Below are 26,158 nucleotides of genomic sequence, written 5' to 3'. Positions count from 1 at the left end.
ATTCGCAGTAATTAAAACACAATTTTTTCCAGTCTATTAAACAGCAGAATTTATCCTGCCTTGAATTATTAACTTACATTTTCATGTTTCATATGTTTAAGTAACCGCAGTTCTCTGTAGGTCCTTTTGGCATGAATAATGGACTGAAATGGTCTGGATAGCTTCTTCACTGCAACACGTAACCCAGTTTTTGTGTCAAAAGCAGCACTAAGGAAAAAAAAAAAAACATAAAAAGCTCATCATTAAATGTTCTCTTAATATATTAAAATCAGTATTTATAAGGCTATTTCATTTCCAAATTAAATGGGTCTCTAATAAATTTTAAAAGTATAAAGATAAAAATTAAAATGACATATAATCCCACTATCCAAAGTAATCTATTAATTATTTTTGGTGTTTCCTTCTTGTCTTTTTTTCTATGCATCTAAATCAAGGATCAGCAAACTTCTTCCGTGAAGGGCTGTGTAGTAAGTATTTTAGACTTTGTGAGGCTTAGGGTCTCTGTCTCAACTACTCAACTCTGTGCTTGGAACTGGAAGGCAGCAGATAGTACATTTTTAAATGAATGTAGCTATGTCCCAGTAACACAAAAGCAGCAGCCACCTGATCTAGATGAGCCAACAGACTGGTACACAAAGAGCTGGATTCTGTCTTCTTGGCCTAGGCCTCAGTGTCACCTTGCCACCAAATGCTGCCTGATCAGAGGCCTTGGAAACCACCATGTTTTCAGGACAATGAGTTGGCAAAAAAATTTCTTGAGCACCTACAAAGTATTTGTCACTTTCTAGAAGCTGAGATATAGTCGGGAATAAGTCAACATATCCCTGACCTCAGGGGATGGGGGGAGAGGGGAAGAGCAGAATAATAAAATAAATTTCACACAGTGATGAATGCTATGAATAAGTAAAATAGAATAACGGGATAAAGAGCGACAGAAAGCTGGTGGAGTTATGCTACATTAGCTAGGATGTCTGAGGAAGTACATTTGAGCTGAGGGAAGTGAATGATAAGAAAGTAGCAACCATGTAAAGATATAGTGGAAAAGAGCCTCAAGCAGAAGAAAAAATAATATTATTAACATTTAGTGAGTCTTTATTATCATTCCCCAGTTGACAGATAAGGAAACTGAAGCACAAGAGAGTATAAATAACTTGCCCACAGTCACAAAGCTAGAGAGTGACAGTGCAGGAAGTCTGGATCCAGAGCTCACACTATTAACTATTTTCCTATGCTGCCTCTCAGAAAAGCAAGTGCAAACAAAGGAAAAATAAAACAGAGGTAGAAAAAATATGGTATGCTGGAGTGACAAAAGAAACGAGGAGCAAGGGGAGCGAGGAAAAGAATGAGGTTAGAGATACAGGCAGAGGCCAGATCATACAGGACATCTACAGCAAGAAATGATGTGTATTCTAATTATTTTTAGAGACTGTTTGGGTTAATTCTATCATGTCTCATCCTCCTGTTTATCTCCAGTCTCTAATGGGTACATCCAAGGCTTTCGGATCATCTATTCTCACCAAACTCTCTTTCCCATATGACTCTGGCTCCAGAAGTTCCCCTCCCTTCGCTCCCAAGTCCTTACCCTATGTCCTTGCTCTTCAACTCCCAATTTGTAATCAACTCCTGTAAGTCTTCACTTCTGAACTTTCCCCCATTTCCTTGCTTTAATTGAAACCAGGCTGTACCTTGAAGACACTACTTCTCTTGTAGCCATGCCATTAGAGTGGATTCTCACTCTCGTATCCCACGTACCTCACGGCTAGCAGGTGGCGTAGATGTCCCCCTTGCCAACTGTTTCCACTTCCAGACCATAACTTTCCCTTTGATTTACACAAGCTCCTGCTCACGAACATCTCTCCCTCTCTGTTGCTGTTATCCACTGACCTGGAATTTTCCATCTTAAAGTCCTATCTTAAAGTCTCTCGCCCCTCCCAACTTCTGTCATCATTCCTGGCAGCTTCAGCATCCAGGTGGAGGGCACGTCCAATTTCCTGGCCTCCTGTGTGACCCATCCTCTTCAGCTCTTCACCTCAGAGTCTGCCTGCCTACCCGCAGGCTGAGTATTTTCCCCTCTCCTCTGCTGGGAAGCCTGTTGGGGCCTCTTGGAGCAAGGAATGCCATCGGGTTTCTAGCTGGCATGCCTGCAACTGAGTGTGTAAGTTCAATTCAGGGGAGAAGAAAGAAGACGCCCACTTGAGCCACCTGTCCAAGTCATTCTCCGCGCTAGCTTTCCAGTAATAAAGTACATATTTTTATATCTCTATTTGACTCCTGTATCTATTAAGCAAAAGGCAAGCTAGGATTAATCAGTACCCTACAGACCCCAATAATCACAATTTATTACTGTATGTTTATTTACCACCCAGCAGAGTGGTTAAATAAGGACTGGGGCTTTGGTATTAGACTCTGGATTTTAATTCCAGTTCTGCCAGTTAGTAGTTATATAACCTTGAGGAGGTTAATTAAATTCTCTCGGCCTCATATATAAAATGAGGATAACGTTTATATCTAATCTGTCCGATGTTTGTTAGGATTAAATGTGATAATTTTTGCAGTAGGTTTAGCAAAGGGCCTGGCCATGGTAAAGCTCAAATATTAGACATAATAACGTCTGCGTTTTCCACTCATCATAAGCACCTTGAGGGCAGGAAGTGTCTTCTGTTTTATTCAGTATTGTATTCCATAGGACTTAGCTTAATGCCTGGCACGTGGCCCATTCTCAATAACTGCTTTACAAAAGTATAAAATGAAGTATGAAAGAAAAACTTCAACTTTACCATTTGGCCCTCAATTCTTATAAATTCAATAGCATCCAACAAAAAACTGATATTAATGTTAAAAACTTACATGTGTGTTGAGTGTTTATTATTGTTAGGCATTGGTTTTAATCTTTACATGAATGAACATCTTTATCACAACTTTATAAGAAGACATTATTATTATTCCCATTTTACAGATGAGAGAACTGAGGCACCGAGAGGTTAACTAATGTGCCCACACAGACAGAAAATGGCAGAGCTGGGATTCAAACCCAAGTGATGTGTTTCAAACATGAACTCTTTAACCATAACAGAAAAGCAAGTTCAACCTAGCCACCAGTTCAGTCCATTTTAAATATATTCTAATCGTATGGACTCTGTTTCTTTTCTAAAATGCGTCCCACTATAATTAATTGCATTTCATAAGGAAAGTTCTTCCTGTGATCTTACATTGAACTCAGGATAATATTAATGAAAAGTATTTCATAAGAAATAACTTTCACTCAATATACATTACTTTATCAAGGGGGAGTTTTTAATCCCTAAAGTTATACTATGACTCTAAAACACTATAAAGGAGTCAATGATGTAATAACTCACAAATACCAAAATATCACTTCCTAAGCATTTACTGAAAAATCTCCTTCATGAGATTCTTTGTGGATACAAAAGAAACATTAAACATAGTACCTGATATCAAAGAACTTAACCATCTAACTGGGATGATGAAACATACATGAAAGCACAGAATGCCCATAATACAGTGCAACTATTACACTTTTGAAAAAGTTGGGTTCAAAAATATGTAAGTTGGGTTTAAAAATATAAAAATATATAAGTTGGGTTCAAAATACATAAATGTTCATTGCAGCCAGTTCACAAGAACAAAACTAGAAACTACCTTAATATCCAATACAGCAGAGTTTAAACTATGGTACATTCTCATGTACCGTATACTGCAGCCATTAACAAGACCCACCACATACTAATATGTACTTGTTATACTGCTGATGGGAAAGAGAACAAGTTTCAGAAGTAAAGAATTATCCCCATCTGTGGGGAAAAAATATGTACACTCATTCAGATATATACACATGAGCAGAGAATAAATGTCTAATATACTCAGGACTTTTAACACTTTTGTTTTTTAATGTATATTTTTCTATCCCCTGACTTTTTAAAAAAATGAGCTTATATCTTTTAACAAGGTTATTAGTAAAGTCAGAAGCATAAATCGTCTGTGCTTTTCTGTTACCCTAAAACAAACAAAAAGAGGCATGCTTTCTAACTTTCATAAAACCACTACTGACAGGTATATTTCCTTCGAATGATCCTTACATAGCTATACTCAAAGTATATAAATAAATTTGTACCCACCTTACCTAAGCCATAAGAATTTTCTATTTTACTAAACAATCATTCACAACAATTTCAAAAATATCTGAACCACAGACTACTCATTCTCTTATTGATGGGCCTTATAAGCTATTCCATTCATTCACATACACAAATAATACAAACACTACTACAATGGACATCTTCACTCACATTGCTTCTTTCATAATTGCATGACTTCCTTAGAAGAGACTAATAATTTCTACTTCAAAGGACACATATTCCCACCTTTTAAAATATACTTTACTTACAGGAGAGAGCAAACAGGAATTGTTCAGAGAAACTGCTCTGTTAGTTAGTAATCCTTATGGCAAAAGTTGCTGAAGCAAAGAATATATGATCCATCCCCTCCCCCACCTCTTTAAGCATTTAACTTGCTCTGACCTAACCTGTTCTATCACTAATCAAAGCAATATTTGGAGAAAGAGGAAGCCACATATTTCATCCTAAATTGAACACTGTATTTACCCAAAGCAGAAATTCCTAATAATTTTTTAAAGATCATCTGATAAAACCAACTGAATACTCAGAGGAGAAGAAATTCAAGTTATTGAATACCTGATCATACCACATATTATTTGGGAAACATTTCATTCAATCCTCATAACTTTGTGAGATAGTTATATTTACTTTCCAAAATAAGAAACTAATGGTCAGAAACATTAACAACTCACTGAATGGCATATAACTCATATGCAGTGGGATTCAGACTCAGATCTAATTTCAGGGCTCTTTTTCCAGGATGCCAAGCAGCCTGAGATAAGGACAACCCCAGCTACTGGCTTGCCTTTATTATTACACTTACTAGTATTACAGTTGGGAAGATTCCTCTTAATCACATTTAAAAAACTGTTAACTACAAATAAAACTGTGTTTTCATGAGCAACATCATAACATGGAATTACCTTTATGAAAATCAGGTTCTCCAAACAATTGAATAAAATCCAGGACACACTGCTCAATAAGTTTTTCTCCCAATTGTAAACTCATAAAGTTCTAAAATTAATTCATACTTTATATAAACATTGCTATGGTAAAAAAAATTAAAGGGAGAAATATAAAATTCATTAAAAACATATTATAATATTAGACTGTCATCATCATGTATCTACTGTTGACTGTGAATCCAGTGCCTAGGACAAAATAATATTCATTAAATAAAATTAAATGTTTTGTTATACATTCATACCTGCCTCTCCTCCCTGAAAAAACAGTGGCTTACTAGGTTCTTAATATCCTAATTTTGTTTAATTCTAAATTTACTTACATATACCCTGCTTTATTTCACAATGGATTTAAAGTAGCCTAGAAGTATATACATACAACTTGACATAAGAATAAATGACTAGGGGAAAAATAAACAAGATAAATAAGAAATTATGTATGGGTGAGGTTAGTGCAAATGTTTATTGTGAGGTCCTTTCTAAATACCTGTTAGAGGTGGGCCCCAAATTTGGCTCTGAGCCCACTAAAGATATCACAAAGAGAATACAACCAGTTAAGACATGAATCATAGGAACCATATAATAAAAACAAACCAGGTACTCAGAGAACTGAAGAGAGGCATAATTATTCTTGTAATAACACCTGAGAAGAGTTCCTCCTGTGTATGTTTATGAAGAAGACACTGTATAATGTGGTAAAAATGTCCTAATCAACATCCTTACACAATTATAATAGTGGGTTTCAGATGGTTCTTTACTTAGAGCATCCATCAGTGGAGACTGTTTCATAAGGCCAAAATACAGTTCATTAGCAAAGGCAGGGAGGAGAGGACAAAACAGCACAGCACACTGCTCTCTGACAGACTTACTTAATCCAAGAGGAAATCTTAAGTGTTTCTAGAAAAATAGATAATAAGCTCCATATTCCCCAGACAATCCTCCAAAGATGATTTCCGTCAACTGAGCTTTTGATAGATATAGAGACACAGGGACTTTGTATTTATGCTCCATGACTGGAACCTGGCTTGGAGAGTGTCTGTGTTGCAAGGCAAAGGCAGATCAACATGCTGAGTGAGCAAAGGAAGAGAGACAACGTCTTAAGAAAAGTGAGATGCTGCCTAACCAGGACAACTGCCCACGTCCACAGAGCATGAGTATAAATGCCTGCATCAGGATTTTCCTCAAAGAACAATTTGGGTTTTCCCCAACAAAATGAAGAATGAGCAATCACCTGGCAAGCATCTGAGTAATTTGTGGGAATCATAAACGATTTTATAATTTCTTTTAATGGTCACAGACAACTTCTCTAATCCTTGAATGATGTTAAGGAAAAATGAACGGTCAATAATGGTTAAGAAGACAACACAATTTTACGTATTTTTGGCAATTAATGGAAACATTTTTTAAAAAAACTTTATTTATTTAAATTTTTGGCCGCCTTGGGTCTTTGCTGCTGCATGTGGGTTTTCTCTAGATGCAGTGAGCGGGCTTCTCATTGCAGTGGCTTCTCTTGTTGGAGAGCACGGGCTCTAGGCATGTGGGCTTCATTAGTTGTGGCACGCAGGCTCAGCAGTTGTGGTGTACAGGCTTAGTTCCTCCGTGGCATGTGGGAGCTTCCCAGAGTAGGGCTTGAACCCATGTCCCCTGCATTGGCAGGCGGATTCTTAACCACTGTGCCACCAGGGAAGTCCCAATGGAAATATTTAAATATATTAAAATCCGTAGTTACACTGAATTAACAAATTCTCATTAATACATTGAATTCATTAAAATATCTACATGGAGATAAATAATTTGCAAAGAGATGACATCTCTTCCCCATATAATTTGAGGCTTTTTTCCAATTGAATTCAGGTTAATTTATAACAGTTTTCAAGAGTTTCTAAATAACTAAGTAATTCAGATGACTAACTTTGAACTTTCTCTTTACCTATAACAACTTGACAAAAATATTAGCAAATACCATATTGGAAATATTTTTCAGCACATCTCTCTCTACTACAGAAACCTACTTTTTCTTTCTTCTAAATTCAGACAAATGTGCAAGTGCCACTGTACTTTTGATGCTTATGCTCTGCCCCTCCATTTTGGAAACAATGTCATGAAAATAAAGGCAACTTTATGCAAAAACAATAACTCAAGTTTTAATTTGAGAACTTCAAAAATATTCTTTAGAGTAGCAAGGGACTTAAAGTTGACTTTAAAAACTCTTACCATTTGAAACATTGTTAGCTCTCTTTAAATACCTTTTACTAACTCTCAAATATCTTGTTTGAATGTCTACCTTACACTTTCATTTTTAAAATAAATCACAAAATGATCTACTTGCACTATATATAGTATTTTAAAATGGAATTCAATTTCTTACAATAACACTTTCATATTGATAGGAAGAAAATCAGATGTTATTAATACAGTTGTTACAAGTACGTGCAATATGACCAATCCCCAGCTTTTCAGTTTCTAAAATTTCTTCTCAGAGGTTAAAAAAAACACAAATGACACATGAAAAACCTTACCAATAGAGAAGCAGCCTGGAATGGAAAAAAGAGTCATTTAATTGATCACTTACCTTGCCTTGCAGAAACTTACAGTTCAAGAACTTTTAGGCAAATTCAGTATTTTCATGAAAATCTCATTCAGATAGAAAAATGTATTTGTGATAGGATTTATTAGGGACATTAGCCATGGGGCTGGCACTCAGGGAATGGCAACATATATGCTAATACTTGCCATTCCTAACTAATCTGATCCAATTCCTGCTGCAAAAGCTTCTAAACTACTGGAACAAAAATATTTTTCACAAACTGCTTCCATTTTTACTAGGCTGATGGAAACTAACATTCAAACAATGTAGAAATTCACTTAGGCATACAATCTAAAAATCCCAAACCATTTGCGATTAAAATGCACTTAATCTTCATTTGCTGAAAGCTCCGTCTGAAGTAAGAATAATTTTGTTAAGATTTGCAGAAATTTATAGAAATTATTTTGTAATAATTTCTTCACTGAAGCTTTAAAAGCTGCAGTGGTGTCAGTTAACATATATCTTTGATTGCAAATGTGAAGTATGTATCTGCATCAAGAGCAACAGTTATCCCATATTGAATGCAAAAATATTACACATGGATTATTTCATTTCTTTTAAAGGGGATTACTTTCCAAAGCCTCATTAGTCAGGCAGACTCTCAACCACTGCGCCACCAGGGAAGCCCATCTTCTCTACTTTTATGTGTTTGAAAATTTCAATAACAAATGTGTTGGAAGTTATCATTAAATAATTTTAACTCCTTTCAAACAAATCTGAAATACTGAACAGACTAAACATATATATTACATTGTAACTATTTAGTATTACCATCAATCAACTTTGCCTTGCTGCTACAATTAAAAGTCTTGTACAGGGCTTCCCTGGTGGCACAGTGGTTGAGAGTCTGCCTGCCGATGCAGGGGACACGGGTTCGTGCCCCGGTCCGGGAGGATCCCACATGCTGTGGAGCGGCTAGGCCCGTGAGCCATGGCCACTGAGCCTACGTGTCCGGAGCCTGTGCTCTGCAACAGGAGAGGCCACAACAGTGAGAGGCCTGCGTACCGCAAAAAAAAAAAGAAAAAAAAGTCTTGTACAGTAATAGTGTTCATAGACTTCATATCCAGAAAAGCACCCTACAAATATATGCTATGATCATGACTAGAGATGTACATAACAGGCATTGACATGACTTCACAACTTTTGGGTTTTGCTATGTCTGTGACTCTCCATCTTATATGACATATCTATCTATGTATCTATACACACACACATATATATATACACAAACACACATATATATTTTTATAGTAACACTTAAGAGTATTAATTATCTATCACTAGATAATAAATTACCCTCAAATTTGGTGCCTTAAACAAGATTTAGTATCTCACTTTCTGTGGGTCAGAAATTCAGGAGCAGCCTAGCTGGGTGGTTCTGGCTCATGGTTTTTCCTGAAGTTGCAGTCAAGATGTTGGTCAAGCTAGAGTCATCTGAAGGCTTGACTGAGGCTGCAGGATCCACTTCTAAGATGGTTCACTCACTCGGTGTTGGCAGGCCTCAGTTCTTTGAAATGTGTACCTCTCCATAGGGCTGCTTCAGTGTCTTCTCAATGTAGCAGCCCTATGGTTCTCAACACAGGGCAATTTTACTCCTCAGAGGACATCTGACAAGGTGTAAGACAACTGGGAGTGTGTGGTGGCGATGGAGGGAGTGTTGCTAGTGGAAATGGTGGGTAAAGGCCAAGGTTACTGCTAAATATCCTTCAAAACAAAGAATTCTCTGGCCCCAAATGCCAATAGTACCGAGGCTGAGAAACTGCCCTAGAGCAGATGATCTCAGAGAAAGACCAAAGCAGGAGTCACAATGTCTTTTATGACCTACCCGCAGAAGTCACACTCCATCATTCCTGCCACAGTCTATACTTTAGAGAAGTGAGTTACTAAATACAGTCTTCACTCAAGGGGAGGAGAATTAAAGCACCACCTCTTTAAGGGAGGAGTATCAAATAATTTTCATATCATTATTTTTAGCAACTTGATTTTTAAAAATCAAAACACTGGAAAATATCTTGCTTACTTTTGGTAACACTAGATAAGTACTTCTTTATTGCTCTAGAAAAAAAACCTCTGAAATTCCACTTAACAAAGCTACTTTTACATCCTAGTGAATGGTCTCTGTTTGCAGTATTTCGATGATCTGATCTCAAAAAATTCTGTTAAGCATAAACATAGACAGTCTGACATAGAAAAAAGTAAACCAGTAGTCAAAAGATTTCAGTTCTAGCTTTGGTTCTGGAACTTCCTAGCAAGTGATCTTGGCCAAAGCTTCTACGAGCCTGTTTCCAGATCAATAAAATGGGGGTGTCACTAGCTCTGCTTATCTTACAATGCTGTTTTGAGGCTCACATAAGATAATTATGTATAAGTACTTTATGAACTATAAAAGACAAGTAGTAAATGTTCCAGCATGGGGTGGAAATGAACGTGCTATTATATAATACTTTCATGATCAGCTTCCAGCATGGGGTTTATCACATAGTAAATTCTCAACATATATTTTTAGATCTCTTACTCTCAAATTTGAGGTTGAGTATATTTCTGAAATAACAGTAAGATAGGGCAGGTTATTAAAATATAACCAAGGACCCAAATCCTTGATCATTTGCTGTCATGTTACGGAAAACTAAAATATCGTTTCCTTTCAAGTTAAAATGCACATTTATTCAGCAGTTAATGGATAGGATCTAGGAACTACTACAATCAGAAACATAATGTAGCCAATTCTTTAGACACTAAACTGAAAAAAAAGGTATTCCTATATATATTTGTTTCCCAATTTAGACTTTGAAGGAGAGCAGAAGCTATAGTTTATTTATCTGTTTATCTTCAGGAACATAATGCAAGATTAGTAAATACATACCGAGGCAGATAGTTCCTGACCTCAAGGAATTGAGAAACCTAGCTGGGGAGTCAGATTAAAGAGATACGCACATAAATTACTAGAGACTTTTACAAAGCAATATATTTGCTTCCTCCAATCCATTCTGTAACACTCCAATCAAATCAATTTTAAAATACTTTCCCTCCCTACTTTACAACTCAAGAAACTGTAACTAGCTCTCTATTGCCTAGAAAACTGCAGTTGCCTTAACCCTACTCCAGACCTTACTCTTAATTTCTGGGGGTAGGACCCAAGCATCTGTATGTTTAAAAGCTCCACAAGTGATTCTGAAACACAACCAGAATGAAAACCACAATTGGGTTCTGAGATACTATCTGAGATACTATCTGAGATACTCCCTTGTCAGGGCAGTCCATCTCATATCTAATTCCCTTAGTTATGTTTTCTCCTGTTATCTAAAAAGTTCCCTTTCTAGAAATGCTCCAAATACTACCCATCCTTCAAAACAACCTTCAGGGCTTCCCTGGTGGCACAGTGGTTAAGAATCTGCCTGCCAATGCAGGGGACACAGGTTCGAGCCCTGGTCTGGGAAGATCCCACATGCCGTGGAGCAACTAAGCCCGTGTGCCACAACTACTGAGCCTGCGCTCTAGAGCCTGTGAGCCACAACTACTGAAGCCTGCGCGCCTAGAGCCCGTGCTCTGCAACAAGAGAAGCCACTGCAATGAGAAGCCCATGCACCACAATGAAGAGTAGCCCCCGCTCGCCACAACTAGAGAAAGCTTGAGTGCAGCAAAGAAGACTCAACACAGCCAATAAATAAATTTATTTAAAAAAAAAAACCAAACAATCTTCAAATCCTTCCTTCATGAAACATGCCAACTACTATAGCCCACAGGGCCCTCACATCTATGTATACATCAATACCTTTATATATATATATATACATAGTTCACTAATATTTTATGTCTGTTTCTTTTAGACACTGGTGGGCATTTAACACTATCAGATGGATGACCAACAGATTTCTTTCACTACAGCAAATCTAAAACATAAATATAAAAATACATACATTTCAAACTTTCAAAATTATGTTGCTTTAATACCTAGTTATAGAAATCTTCAGGCAATTGGCTTATTCCCTGATTGTAATTTTCATGACCACTGTCATTCATTAGTGCTAGTGATAAGCTTCCTTCAAATATCAGTTCCACACATCTAAGGCTGAACCATACAAGTTTATAACATGAATCTAATCCTAGGGTAGTTAGTGCTATATCTCTGAGATTGTCCTCAAGAAGTATGTAGAAAAATAATCAAGGGAAAGCATGATACATTACCTTTCAATAGACTTGAAATCCAGAGTTAGACATTCTTGATATTAGGTTTGGAAGTATAAATTTGAATGTACACTATATGAACAAGACACTGTTGAGACTGTATCAGACAATGAATTCAAAGGGAATACACACAGAAAGTATAGTGTTTCTTTTTGCAGGTGGAAGGTTCAAGTTATCCTATCTAGTTTTTACTCAGGGCCAATCAATCCAAATATATAGGGTTATATAAGCAGTTCTCAACCAAAGGTGATTTTGCCCCCAGAGGACATGTGGCAATGTCTAGAGACATTTTTGGTTGTCACAACTGGAGGCTGCAACTGGCATCTAGTGGGTAGGGTACGGGGTTGCTGCTAAATATCCTACAATGCACAAGATAGTCCCCACAACAAAAAAAATTATCAACCCAAGATGTCAACAGGAGGAGTAACCCTAGTGTTATACTATATTTGGGAATGTAAGCACGGCTTGATAGATGCTTATAATACTTACTGCATGTTCTCTTAATTTGCTAGTTTTTCCCTTTTGCTCCCTTTAGCATCAATATCATTGAGACTGCTAATTTCAAAGCAGATCATTCAAAGCATAAGGCATTTAGGCCACTAACCTAGGTATCAGAAAATGAACCAAGCCAAACTTATAATGTCAGATGAGGAAATTATTAAAAGCATATCAGTGTAAGATACCAACATCAAAATTTCACTTCAATTTAATACTAAAATCATGAAGGAGTCATGTTTTATTATACCAAGTGAGAAAGATAACTAAGATTTTTACAAGTATTTGGTAGCCTGGAGAAGAAAACATAAATAGAAACTAGTATTCAATAGTCTAAGTTCAAGAAGGTTCAAGCTACCTAAAGCCCTAGATGCAGGATTTGATGAAGGTGGAAAAAAGAAATAGCTACTGGGGATTAAGAATAAAGCATTTAGGGCTTCCCTGGTGGCGCAGTAAAAAAAAAAAAAAAAAAAAAAAAAAAGAATAAAGCATTTATTTCTGGGAATAAAGTTATATCTACTACAGGGATAAGGAAATACAAGAATGAAGAGTTCAGAAAATACTTGGGTAAACCAGATACCTCAAGTTCAGTGTCACAGGACGGACTAAAGGCATGATTGTTAGGGGCACATAATTTGCAGGTGAGAAGACGGTCACGGCGAGATACTACCCCATGTGGAATTATAGGGCTGCGTTAACCATCTACAGGACACTTACTCTCATTGTCCCTTTCCTCCCCTAAACCACAGCCTCCCTGAGCCCTTGGCAGATCAAAAGAAGTTCTGACCTCTTGCGGGCACATGCTGATGTCATCGCTTTCTAGTTCTGAATCAGATGGAAAGGTCTCTCTGACACAAATTTCAAACACACATCCTTGTAAAAAGTTGCCCTAGATGTAAAAAGTGACCACTATGTCACTAGATTCAAGAGAGACACAGAAAAACCTAAAAGAAGATTTCAAGGGACGCATTAGAAATATAAAGGTAGATTTGAGATGGCAACTTAAGCTGAAAGAATGCAGAAAAGAAAAGCTACTGAGGACTTCCAAAGCAATCTCTGAGAAAGCAACATAAATGTGTCCCTTCCAGACTGATATTTTCAAAAGCAGGAACCCTTTCTGCTTTTTTGTTTTTTCAGTCTTTATAAACAGAACACCTACTACAGTGCCTAGCACTGGCCATGCTGAATTAATGAATTTAAGAAAACAAAGAAGAAACTGGTTTAGATTTTTTTTTTTGCATAATGATGTGTGATGCCTACACTCTGGACCGTAAGCTTGGTAAAGCAACCAATGCATACTTGCAGGTAGACTGACAGTAAGACACACACACTCACATACCTTCCGTCGTGTCACAGGCGTAGTGACAATGCCACCAAGGCCTAAGAGGAGAAGGTTTTGAGGAAAACAAGGAAATCTGTAACATCATTCAAAGTAACAGAAGTCAAAATGTTCAGGGTATAAAGTTACTCAGACAGCAGGCCTAGACAAAATAAACACTTGTTCTATTACCTTTTTGTTTTGTTGTCATGGGAATCTGTGTTTAGGAACACTTATTTTCTGCAACTAGATGATAGAGCAGTAAAAGGGGGATGGCTTTCATAAAAGAGAAAAACCTGTATCTATAAAGGCAGAACAGTAAATAAATCCTATACGGTGACATGTGTGGAATCTGTCAATCTATAAGATTTATTCAAGTTAACAGAGAAGTCATTGGGGGCTCCTAGCCAAAACATTATTAACAGGTAATGATAATCCAACCTCTACTAAAATTATTGTGATGGGGGCAAGGCAGAGGAATGTAAAGCAGATACAGGGCCAAATAAAACAGAAAATAAATGAGACCTTAAAAGTTGAAAGAAGGTAAAAATGACTTTTTAAAAATAACCCAATAGTAAGAAAAAACCTAGAAGCCCAAAGATGTTAGAAAACATTCAACCTGCCAGCAGGCTAATCTTCTTTTGTCAGAAGTCTAGAGCTAATCTCTTTGCTCCCTTCCTTTTGGCAACAGAAACCTGAAAAGTGAAGTTAAGCTCCACATGTTATTTAAAGAGCTGGACTGGAATACCCTGCATTTCTAGGGCCCACCAAAAGTACTGGCTCTGGTACACTGAGCCTTCTGGAATGAGAGTTGTTGAATATGGATCAGGGCTGTACACCAATTCATCTGACTCCCCCACTCTACCCTAAACTACAGTTAGCACCTCTAAATGGGTGAGGAACAGAAATGAAAAAACAGGGACCCCAGAGCAGAGAGATCTGTTAAAACACACGTTAGATCATGTCTCCCCTCTGGTTATAACCCTCCATGGTCTCCCGTCTCAGAGTAAAAGGCACAATTCTTACAAAGGCAAATAAGACCCTTTATGATCCCAGCACCTCTGTAGCCCCTCCACTCGCTTCCCCTACTACTATTTGGCCCCTGGTTCATTCAGTTCGAGCCATACTGGTCTTCCAGCTATGCTAGAGAATGAGGCCTTTGCCTCAGGGCATGTGCTGATCCCTCAACACGGAATTGTTCTTCCCTCCCCATTCAGGCCCAACCAGTGTTCTACATCACTGCCTTCAGGTCGTTGCTCAATTGTCACTTTATCACTGAGGTCTACCCTGCTTAAAAGTGCAACACAGCCATCCCAGTATTCCCTCTCTTTTCCTTACTTTATTCCCCCATAGTATTTATCACCTGACATGTTATAAATTTTAATTTTTTGTTTATTGTCTACTTTTATTCCCCTGCCCTTAGAATATAGTTTTTTCTTTTGTTTTTTTTTTGCGGTACAAAGGCCTCTCACTGTTGTGGCCTCTCCCGTTGCGGAGCACAGGCTCCGGACGTGCAGGCTCAGTGGCCATGGCTCACGGGCCTAGCCGCTCCACGGCATGTGGGATCCTCCTGGACCGGGGCACGAACCCGTGTCCCCTGCATCGGCAGGCGGACTCTCAACCACTGCGCCACCAGGGAAGCCCAGAATGTAGTTTCTTATGGGCAGGAATTTTTGTCTGTTTTGCTCATACTCTAGCACCTAAAGAGTGACCCACGCATAACAGGCGCTCAAAGTATCGGTATAACACAAAGTCCTGGCCTCAAGGAGATTAGCATGAACCCATCCTCTTCTCCCTATAAGACTCCAAAGTTAGATCCTGTGCCCTGTTAAGACTCCAAAGTTAGATATATCCATTTGTCCAAGGCCAAAACTTAGGGATCATTCTACACCCCTCTCTCTTCTGTACTTTCTCCCCAACACTCAGCCTAGGAGCCAAGCCCAGGATCCATTTGTCAAAAGTGCAGAATTTACAGGCCACCATCTACTTTCTCCCTAGAATAAATTATTAAAAGGCTAAAATGCTGGGAAACTGGTTAATTTTATAAATCCTTAACAGACATGTACTTAACTTACAGAAGGACTATGCAAAGACAACTACTTCTAATACTAAAAGCTTCATTTATTTAAAAAAATTTTTTTTCAAGTTTAAAGAGGTTTTATTTGTCCTGAAGAAACCCGTGCATCACTTCCAAGTACATGGCAACCATGAAATGATATTCCTAGGTTCCAGAGTCAGGGGAAGCCACTTTATAATGAGGTTTTTTTGAGCTCTATAGTAATTATATCTCTTGGATAGAAACAAATCAATACCAAATTTCACAGTAAAGAGCAAAAGTCCAGTGTATTTTCAAAGGCCTAGAGAGGCAGTTATTTCTATTTATATCCTATACTATACTTACATAACAGAAGCACATACAGAGAATCTCAACTTTCCAAAATGTGCACAGAAGAATTTCAAGCCAAGGGGATTCATAAATTCAGGAATTAACTAGTTGCACTGATGATCCTTTGGGAAAAAATGTAATCTGGGCAATGAGTCCATTTTTGGTCTATCAATTCTGAGGAAGAGATATGACTTTAATAAGTCATTACCTCAGATTAGCTAGGCTGACATTGGTAGGATTGGTTAGTCATAGTTCTACTATTTCAAGTGACCCAGCAACCCCTTTCTTCACAAAAGGAGGGAGGGGAGAGGCAAACAGCACAAGAGAAGGTGCCACCACACAATCTTAGCAGTCTACAAGTACAGGAAAGAATTCTAAAGTGTTGAAACCCCAGAACCAAATCCTTAGTAGCACTGACAAGTATGCCATTCCTTTAAGGAGTCCAGCTCCTCATCTATACAACTGGGTTAATAATACCAGCCTTCACAGAGCCAGTGAAAACTGAATAATAATGCTTTGAAATGCAAATACATTATGAAGTGTAAAATCCCATAAAAATGTCAGTTAATACTAAAGTGAGAGGGATCTAGCACAGTGACTTCTTCCACCTTTGAATCCTAAGCCCCAGGGTCTCAGCACCATCTGCACTATTGCCCATGAAAGGCAAAGTCAATGCAGATCATCTGAGGCTGATTTAGAGGGAAATCAAAAGCATAGTCCTCAGTATCAAGAAATTAAACTGGCAGAACTGAAAAGCCAGAGGTTCAGGATATCCTTATTTTAAAATAGGAGCCAGTGGAAAGGTTTCAGTGGAAAATGGAATCCGATAAATAAAGGATGACTTTATAGCCAACCTGACTGAACTCTTTCTTAAAAGTCTGTATCAATAATACAAATATTTGCCATTGTGTTTAACTATTTATTGGTTGGTACTGGTAACATGCAGACAATCACCTTGCTTTTGGTTACAAAGGAAAGCAAATGGGAAGCAAGATCAGCATGGGCCTATTATCACCACTAGGAAAATAAACGGCACACCCCTCTCACTCATTAGGAGTCAAGAAAGTCACCTTTGCATACTCAATAATGACGTGCTTTTATTTATTCGTGCCCTGGCTCATGCTAAAAAAAGGAAAAGATTTAAAATGGTGAAGGGCCATTAATACTAAAAAAATTTAGCTTCACTTTTTTTTCTAATAAATTTTTTTTTTACTATTTATTTTTGGCTGCGTTGGGTCTTCGTTGCTGCGCACAGGCTTTCTCTAATTGCAGTGAGTGGAAGCTACTCTTTGTTGCAGTGCGCGGGCTTCTCATTGTGGTGGCTTCTCTTGTTGTGGAACATGGGCTCTAGGTGCACGGGCTTCAGTAGTTGTAGCACGCGGGCTCCGTAGTTGTGGCTCGTGGGCTCTAGAGCGCAGACTCAGTAGTTGTGGTGCAAGGGCTTAGTTGCTCCGTGGCATGTGGGATCTTCCTGGAGCAGGGCTCGAACCCATGTCTCCTGCATTGGCAGGCGGATTCTTAACCACTGCGCCACCAGGGAAGTCCTTCACTTATTTTTATTAGTTATTTACACACAATCTTGTTCCACAAAGCATTTAGGAAGTTGGATTTGATTTCTTAGTAAATTTTGCCATCCTTTTACCAAAAGTTTTGTTATACACTTTATATACTGATGATAAACATAAAATGCACAGTACAATGCCTGGAACATAGAACACAATCCATAAATGTAGTTATTATTTGCATCAGGCTATAAACCCTATCAGGGAATGGACTGTCTTATTCTGTCTTGCTTAACACTCTAGCTCAAGAAACCTAGCCTGCTATCTGGTCCATAGTTGGTACTCAATAAATATTGTTTAATAAATGATTGAATATGATTTAAGAATAATTCTCAACACTCACCTATTTTAAGGTACCAGTGCCCCACCTCCTGTAATCAGAGGCAAGTGTCCGGAAAACCCATACACCAGAGGAAAGGCATTTAAGTTCCTGTTTATATTTCCTTAAACTCACCACAAAGCTCCTCCCCCTCCTTCTGTCCCCAAACCACAAAATCAATGCTGTGCAACAATGTATTCTTCAAAAATCTTGCTTCATTTCCCCTCACAGACAACAAAGTTCCTTAAAATTGCAAGACTTAGTTTAGTTCCTTTTACCCCTTAAAAAGGAAAGGCATATTTGTAAAACCCTATCAATTCCCAAATTTCTAGTCTGATTCCTTGATCTTTAATTCACGGTTGGTTATCACTCAGGTTGCTACATACTTGCTTTACTATATATACTTAGTACAAATTAAAATACTGAAAATTGGCTTAATATTTTTAAAAAAATTTTTTAAGTTCCACATCAAAGTGTATCACACTTCAGAGCAATCAAATTAGGAAACTGACACAGATTATTTCAGTGACATTGCATTCCTTGAAATACTTTCAGAGATTCTTTTTTGGAACAGACTTCAGATCTAGTTCTACAAGTCACACAGGAAATTGTGTCATTACTTTATGGTTACAACTTCTATCTGACCTAAAACAGTATCATCAACCTGGCTACCTAATCTTTTTCACCAGACTTCAGTCCAATTTTCTAAATTATTTCAGAATCAATTTGATTTTGTAATTTCCTAAAATTAAATCTGCTCTCAAGAAAATGAAGATAGTGAAAAATAACACAGCCTCCAAAGTGGATTCTAAGAGAAGTTAAAAAAAAGTTTTCTGCCACACCTGAAAGTTGCTAATTGAAAGAACAACTTCAAATAACTACTCTAAATGAGATAACACTTGTACATCTAAATTCTGATACTTTCAATCCAAAATCAGTTACATTTGTTTATGGCCAACTGTCACATAATATCAGTTATTTTTCTCCACCAATATGCTATAGGTTACATCTTAAATACCCTTAGCAGAACTGCCTCCATGGAAAGACACACAAGAAACTTAACAGTGGTTGTCTCTGAGGAAAGGAATAGCACAACTGGAGAACAAGAAAGGAAAGGCAACTTTTCACTATCTTTTTATACTTTCTGAATTTTATACAATGTGAATGCATCACCTACTTTTAAAAACCTGTTTAACAAAATTACTTCCAAGTGTCAGATATTGATGGTTTCTAAAAGCCAGAAAAGTATAGTACTAAAAAAACATGGAGTTCATCTTAATGGCACTTTGATGTAAATCTGGATCTCCAGAGCTAAGGCAGAGCTATTCACACCAACATAGGGAAACCTTGCAAGGAATTCTTTTCAAGTTCACTAAACTTCCCATAGTTGAGCTGTTCCGCTGTATCACTCCTTAAGGTTTAAACATTATTGGAAACAAAAACTCGGTACCACAAAAATTAATGTGTCAATTCAAGAATGAAAAATGGAGGTAAACTAATGAGCTATTAAAGGAGCAATGATCCAAACACATCTTCGAAAATTAGCAAATCAACAGCACACTATAAAAATGGAAAAAAGATGTCAAGCATAGTGCCATCAGCAACATAACTCAAACAGCCTGAACCAGAAAATGCAATATGATCTGTTGCTGGACACAATTGCACAATCTCAATTACCCAGAAGATTCTATAAACCGGAATTCATGCTGGGGCTTTAAGAAACACAGGAATTATATTTAAAGATTAACAAGTCCAAAAGCCTGGAATTTGTGGCAAAACAAGAAAATAATTTTGTAGACCTCTCTTCAAATGATGCATGCACAGGAATTACATGAATTAGCTTCAGATCAGGAGGTCTCAAATTTCAGTATATCTAAAATACAGTGTTTAAAGCCTTGAAAGTTAGAAAAGTTTAGTGAAATATTTCAGGTCTGAACATTTTACAGTATCATTTAATTGAAAACACATTCACAGTGTGAATTAAAGCTGCAAAGTGTCTCTTCCTTCCTTTGCTATATATTCCATATCCATATCGTGTACCTCAGGCTCTAAGTGTAGATAAGTTCCCTGCAAACTCTCAAAGGGACTTTAAAAACACAGTATTTCACAAGAATTATCGCAATTAAAAAATATTTACAATACCTCCCGGTACTGCTAATAACTTTTTGATCTTGAGGGCGTGCATCGGATCTGAATCTTACTTGCTCCAAAGGAGAAAACTGTTTTGTCAAACAATACTTAAACGAGCAGGGGTATGTGACTAATCAGTGAGGCCGCCAGTTTCTCAAGCTGCAGTGTGTCTGCAGGCACTACCACCCACCCCCCACTCTGCGAAAAGGAAATACGCTTTCAACTGAATCGGAAACACACCACACTAAAGCTGGCACAGGACTCACCGAGATAAAGTTGGTATTTTAAGCTCTATGGATAGCTACTAATTCAAGTGCGAATTCAAAAAGAACGCTTCTCAAAATGGGATTTCGACAGAGGTTTGCAAAAAAGCCCGCACTGAACGCCCTTCGTCCTCAGTTTTGTTCAGATGACGGCAGTCTCCCGGTCGAGCTTTTGCCCTTCTGTTTCTCCAGGCAGCTCCCCGGGCTTGTCTGCTCCGAGGGCAGGCTCCGGCGCCCAAGGTGGGCACATCTCGGGAGAGAGTCCTTCTGCTCGATGCCAGCAGGGAGACCCCCAAAGAGGGCCCTCCTGTTCCTATCCCCAAAGCAGCAACCCCCCAAAAAGGGAATGCGCAGGGTGCGAGCCAGGGCCGGGCTCCAACACCATCACCCACCGCCCATCGTGGACCTGCGTCCTACACACAGCTGACCACATATGTGGGTGTGCAGGGTGAGGGGTGCAAGGGGTACAGGGAGGGAAGGACAGGGGTCGAAGGGGCAAGGATGCCCTCCCCCAAGGAAAATTCCTACCGCTTGGTGCATTGCTGAGCCGTGGGGGCAGGCCTGGCTCTGGGGCATAAAGGGTCACCCAGCCCACCGAGGCCCCGAGCCCGGTGACACTCACCACACGGAGCCATAGGCGCCGGAGCCCACCGGGGACAGGTTTTGGTAACGCTCGGGCACCTCCCAGATTGTCTTGTTCAGCTCCTGCCGGTAGAACGTGGGCCTCTCCTGAGACATCTTCCAGCGGTGGCCGCGGGGCGAGGAGGTGGCCCTGCGGGGCCCCGCCTGCGCCCGCACCCGCTTCCCCGACCTCGTTGCCCGGCCGGACGGGCGGGGACCCTGCGCTGGCCGCCCGCGCAGGTGTGAGTGCCGCGAGCCAGACGACTCCCGCGCGCGCGGCCCCTGTCAGCCGCAGCGGCTGGACGCTCCTCCGCGACGGGGGTGAGCCCTGCTAAGGGCAGGGGCACGCTCAGGGGCTCAAGGCTGCGCCCGCCACGTTCTCGCTGCACCCTCTCCAGACCAGGCCGACTCCCGGCTGCACCGCGGGACTACGGCTCCAGCTGCAGCGACCGCGGAGGATCCAGTGGTCGCCGTTCCACAGCCTGCGAACAGGAGCCTCCCGCCGTACTCTCGCGAGAACAGCTCCGGGGCCTCTCTGCGAGCCGAGATTTTACCCAATATGGAACCTGCCCAAGGGAGGGGGTTGATGAGAGGAGAGGATGGGAGGAGCAATTCTCGCGAGAAGAGAACAACAGCTGGCCACCGGAGGCAGGAACTCCCAGGGACTGCTCTTCTTAAGGGCGCCAAGGCGGACCCGAGAAGGAGGGGATAAGCAGACAACACATGCCGCGTGCGCCCCACCGTGGTCGGCGGGGCAAACGCCTGGCTCCCAGGTGGAAAGCGACATTGACAAACAAGGTGTCGGGAAAAGAGCCAAAAGACCTTTGAACTGCGGGTAGTCACCAGCAGCCAGCCGAGCACCTGCTCAGCAGAACCCCCAATTTCCAAGAAATACTTGCATAATAAAGAGGAAGGTTCCGGCCAGAAAGCCGTTGCAGTCCCATCTGCTCAAGGACATACACGGCTTACTCTTCGGAATTCTGACGAAATCTGTCCCAAAGGTAAATATTAGCCCTGCATTAAGGTTGAGGTTTTCCACCCAAACTCTTCCAGTAGTTCTCAAACTTTTATGTGTAGAAGAATCACCTTGAGAGTTTAAAAATGCATATTCCCAGGATCCACAGTGAGTTTAGTTGGAGAGGTCCGTGAGGCGCACCAAGAACGTGTATTTTTACAATACGCCCCAGGTAATTCAGATTCAGGAAAGTCCCTGGTATCTCCCTTTGAGAAGCATTTTTAAACCATTACCCTGAAGGTTTGAAACTGATTCCTACCTTGAAGAGCTTCCAGTGAAGAGGATTTTAAGAATTTTAATCATGCCTCTCAGAGTAAGAACAGTGCAGAGAGTAGTCTTCCGGCAGTGTCATATTGGGCAAGTCAATTGACATTTCTCAGACCTTAGTTCCAGTTTATGCAAAGAGAATTCCTGCCCCACATTCCCACCTGAAAGGTGAACAAGATAATAAATGTGAATGGGCAAGGTATTCTAACCCCATACCTTGCCACCACTGTTAACCTATTCCTACGCTAAAGCTTGTTACAATAGGCAGAATTGGACCCTATCTTATTCTTAGTCATTTCTTTTAGAAACAACTAGATTCAAGCCAGGACAATTCTCATCACTATCCATGATTATTCTCTTTTGTGTATGCATCCCTTGGAGTGCTCAGACTTTGCCTATCTTGTTCCAGCATCTAGCACAGTGCCTAGAACATAAAAGGTACTTCATAAATATTTGTTGAACAAATTATGAACAATGACCATGATCTCAATTTAGGAGGCGGTGCAGGATTCTCAGTTCTCCTCAAAGAAAACCGAAATAAAACCCCAAACCAGGGTCATGGGTGATTTGTGGAAAGCTTTCTTTGGATTCAATGTGACTTAGCCTGGAATGTGACTCTTGCCTACGAAGACATGTTGCTTAAAAATGTTCCAAGGGACTTCCCTGGTGACACAGGCAGGTTAATCTGCCTGCCAATGCAGGGGAGACGGGTTCGAGCCCTGGTCCGGGAAGATCCCACATGCCACGGAGCAACTAAGCCCGTGTGCCACAACTACTGGGCCCGCGCTCTAGAGCCTGAGAGCCACAACTACTGAAGCCTGTGCTCCTAGAGCCATGCTCCGCAAGAAGAGAAGCCACCACAATGAGAAGCTGCACACCTAGAGCCCGTGCTCCGCATCGAAGGGTAGCCCCCACTCGCCGCAACTAGAGAAAGCCCGCGCACAGCAGCAAAGACCCAACACACCCAAAAATAAAAATAAAGAAATAAATTAATAAAAAATAAAAATGTTCTAATTCAACCTGCAGGGTAGGGAGCTTTCTAAGAAGTATCAGAGGTTGAAGGAGGAAGTGAGAGCAAAAATGCAACTGTAAAGATATGAGGGGTGGGAGTGGGAAATCAAGGTGATGAGTGCAAGGATACAAGGGAGGAAACCTGGAAGTAGGAATTCTAAGAAATTCATATATTTATCCAACAAATTGGAATGATGAAGTCAGAGTGACCAAAAGGGTAAAGATGAGCAATACATTCACTCATTCAACAAATATGTATTGAATGCATCCTAGGTACCCGGCACTTCTGATGGAAAAGCGATTAAAAAGCAGAGAGTTGCTGCCTATGTGGAGCTTACAATGAACAGCAGGGCAATCATTCAATTATTCAACACAAATTTATTGCGCACTTACTAGGTCTATCACATTGCTTTAGGCACCAATGATACAGCAGTTAATGAAAGAGAAAAATCCCTGCCCTTTTGGGGATGGGACAAATTACAAAAAGGGATAGGTAAAGTGAACAATATATTAGACACTAATACAGTAATCAAGCAAGTGTAAAACAGCAACTGAGCCAAGCAGGAATACAAGGTATAGTGAGAGGTAGTGATTGGTATTGAGCCTCACAAGGAGGTTAAGGGGGATTAGGGGAGGGGAGCAGAGCAGGAGACCTGGGCAGCAGAGTGTCCTTCAGTGGAAGAAGCCAAGCTTGTGTGGCTGAGAATTAAGGTTGGAGACCTCGGTGACCCTCTAGCCTCCAGTTTCCTCCCGCGTCTTCTGTTCCCACAGGGTCGTCGGGAGACTCAAGTGAATTACTGTACGTGAAGTGCGGGGCGCGAGGCCTGGCATCAAGGAGGCCCTCAATCAAGAGTCGTCGAGAGCGGAGGGCTGGGTGACACAGGTAACCGCGGCGCGGCTGGGCCTCTCCCCGCTCCCCACCCCGGCTGCCCAGGCTCCACTTCCTCGCCCCGCTCTTGTCCCCCGCCCGCCAGAACGCCCGCGGGTTCGGACGCAACGGCTCGGGAACCGCCGGCGTCCCCGTCCACAGCGCCGCCCGCCTGGCCGGAGCTGCTTCCGGCTCCAGCGCCCGCCCTCCCGCCGCAGCCCGGGAACCAGGTGAGCCGAGGAAGCAGGGGAGCCGCTGCCGGAGCCGCCCGGGGCCGCGGGCTGCAGGTGGTGGCGGCGGTGCCGCGGCCCGGGCGTCGGGTGCGAAGGACCAGCCCCTCGTTACACTCGGAAGTCCCTGGGCGGGGCCCGCGGCGGTCACCGCAGGGCTAAGCACGTCGCGGCCGCTCAGTCAGTGTTTGGGGAACGAATGAATGACGGCCGTACCTGGGAGCTTCTCTCTCTTAGGTGTCGGCTCTACTTGTGAAAGGCCGCGTGGAACAGCAGTGAGGAGAGACGGTGTGTGCGTTTGGCAAGTTGAATCCTTCCACACTCGTGGGTCTCAGTTGTCAGAAGCGCCAGAACTGGTCTACTCCCTCACCTGACTCCCCCATCCGCCTCCTCCTGAGGCCTGACTGCCCAGACGCTCTTCCTCCTTTAATACTTCACTGCTTTTGTTCATTTTGTTCCTTCTGACTGAGCCCCCACTTCCACCTCTCTTGGCCCCCTTCTTTTCCTGTTAAGTTCTGTTTATGTATGTGTCCCTCTGCGAAGCCTTCTCCAACATCCCCATCCCAATAATGAGTTTCTCTCCAGCACAGCCCTTTACTAATACTCTCACCAGTTCGCATTAAAGGTAGTTGTCGGTGTGTTCCCACCATCCCCAGCCACTAGACGGAGTGACTGAAAGATACTGAAAGCAATGCTCTTTGCTTGTGCCTTTTCTTTTTCCACATACATTCCCCCTTAAAAGCATAACATAAAAGCATAATGGGCAAAGGGCTGTTGTTTCTGATGGAATTACAAATCTTTTTTTTGAAATTCTGGAAGTGAATTTTACCTTTCCATGATTGTAGAGAACATATGAAAGATGACCATATGAGAGGATAGTCTTGAAACTAAGGTTCAGGATTTCACATCTGTTGGGTTAATAGTCAGAAAACTGGGCTGTATTTAAATATTTTATTCTTGGCTTTTAAACACATTATGTAAAAGAATCAATCGATGGCTGGATGGATAGGGGTAGTATGGGGGACGAAAGAGCTAGGTCAAAAGTACCCATGTTAACGGTATGCCACAAACTAGCACTGAATGACTGAATAAAGATAATTAGCTATATTTGCAGTGGTCTTCATATTTCATTGTGTATCAGAATCATCTGGAGGGCTTCTTAAAACAGACTGCTGGCACATCCTCAGAATTTCTGATTAATTTTGTCTTGCTAGTTGGGCCTGAGAATTTGCATTTTCAACAAGTTGCCAGATGATGCTGATGTTGTTTGTGGGACCAAGTGTGGGCTACAGAGATTAATTTCTATTAGTTAGTAGTGAATCCAGATGTCCCAAACTATGTCACATTTGTAGAATACGAAAATAAAACCTTAAGTTGTTCAGACCATGGCCCACCCACCTAAATATTTTGTCTGATGGCAGGAAGCATCAGGGAATTGTAGGAGTCAGTAATCGAGATTCCCTCTTGTGTTGTGTCTCAGCTGAAAGGTCATTATCCCGTCAGTATAGTTGGGATTACTTTCTTCGGAAATGTATCATCTTTTCCACATTAAAGTACATTTGCCACTTGTCAGTAACAGCTTCTGATCATCATACCTTATAGGGAAGGGTCCTGCTAGTGCATAAAAACAAGCCAGTAGGGCTTCTGTGAAGTCAAGAAAGACATAATGGAACTGAAGAAATTTTAGAGATGACTACTAAAAACAAAACAATAAGGAAATTATGTATTTTCCCTTGCTGCCTTTATCCAGTCATATGATAAGTCCTTTAAAGACAGCTTTCTACCTGCCCCTCCTAGCCATCC

At 40.6% G+C, this 26,158-nt stretch overlaps 2 protein-coding genes across 5 annotated transcripts in view; one reads left to right on the top strand and one right to left on the bottom strand.

Moving 5' to 3' along the window:
• MAPK14 (mitogen-activated protein kinase 14) overlaps positions 1 to 21,519 on the bottom strand; it is a 72,713-nt gene extending 51,194 nt beyond the window's left edge. For 2 of the 4 annotated variants that reach the window (XM_024765845.1, XM_024765846.1), the window contains exons 1-2: positions 20,966 to 21,519; positions 78 to 207 (exon numbers count right to left, since the gene is read on the bottom strand). In XM_024765845.1, coding sequence (XP_024621613.1) covers positions 78 to 207; positions 20,966 to 21,081 — 246 coding nt within the window. In that variant the 5' untranslated portion in view covers positions 21,082 to 21,519. The remainder of the gene's footprint in view (positions 1 to 77; positions 208 to 20,965) is intronic. The other 2 variants (XR_003006030.1, XM_024765844.1) reach the window with 2 other exon arrangements.
• Positions 21,520 to 23,647: 2,128 nt separating this feature from the next.
• The window catches only part of SLC26A8 (solute carrier family 26 member 8), a 72,168-nt gene continuing 69,657 nt past the window's right edge, over positions 23,648 to 26,158 (top strand). The window contains exon 1 of the mRNA XM_024765856.1: positions 23,648 to 24,355. The gene's annotated coding sequence lies outside the window, so the exon portion shown is untranslated. The remainder of the gene's footprint in view (positions 24,356 to 26,158) is intronic.

The sequence above is a fragment of the Neophocaena asiaeorientalis genome, unplaced genomic scaffold (assembly GCF_003031525.2).
Source record: "Neophocaena asiaeorientalis asiaeorientalis breed wild unplaced genomic scaffold, Neophocaena_asiaeorientalis_V1.1 scaffold46, whole genome shotgun sequence".
Classification (NCBI taxonomy): Eukaryota; Metazoa; Chordata; class Mammalia; order Artiodactyla; family Phocoenidae; genus Neophocaena; species Neophocaena asiaeorientalis.
The sequence above is the reverse complement of the archived record's forward strand: the minus strand, read 5'-3'. Positions and strand labels throughout refer to the sequence as shown.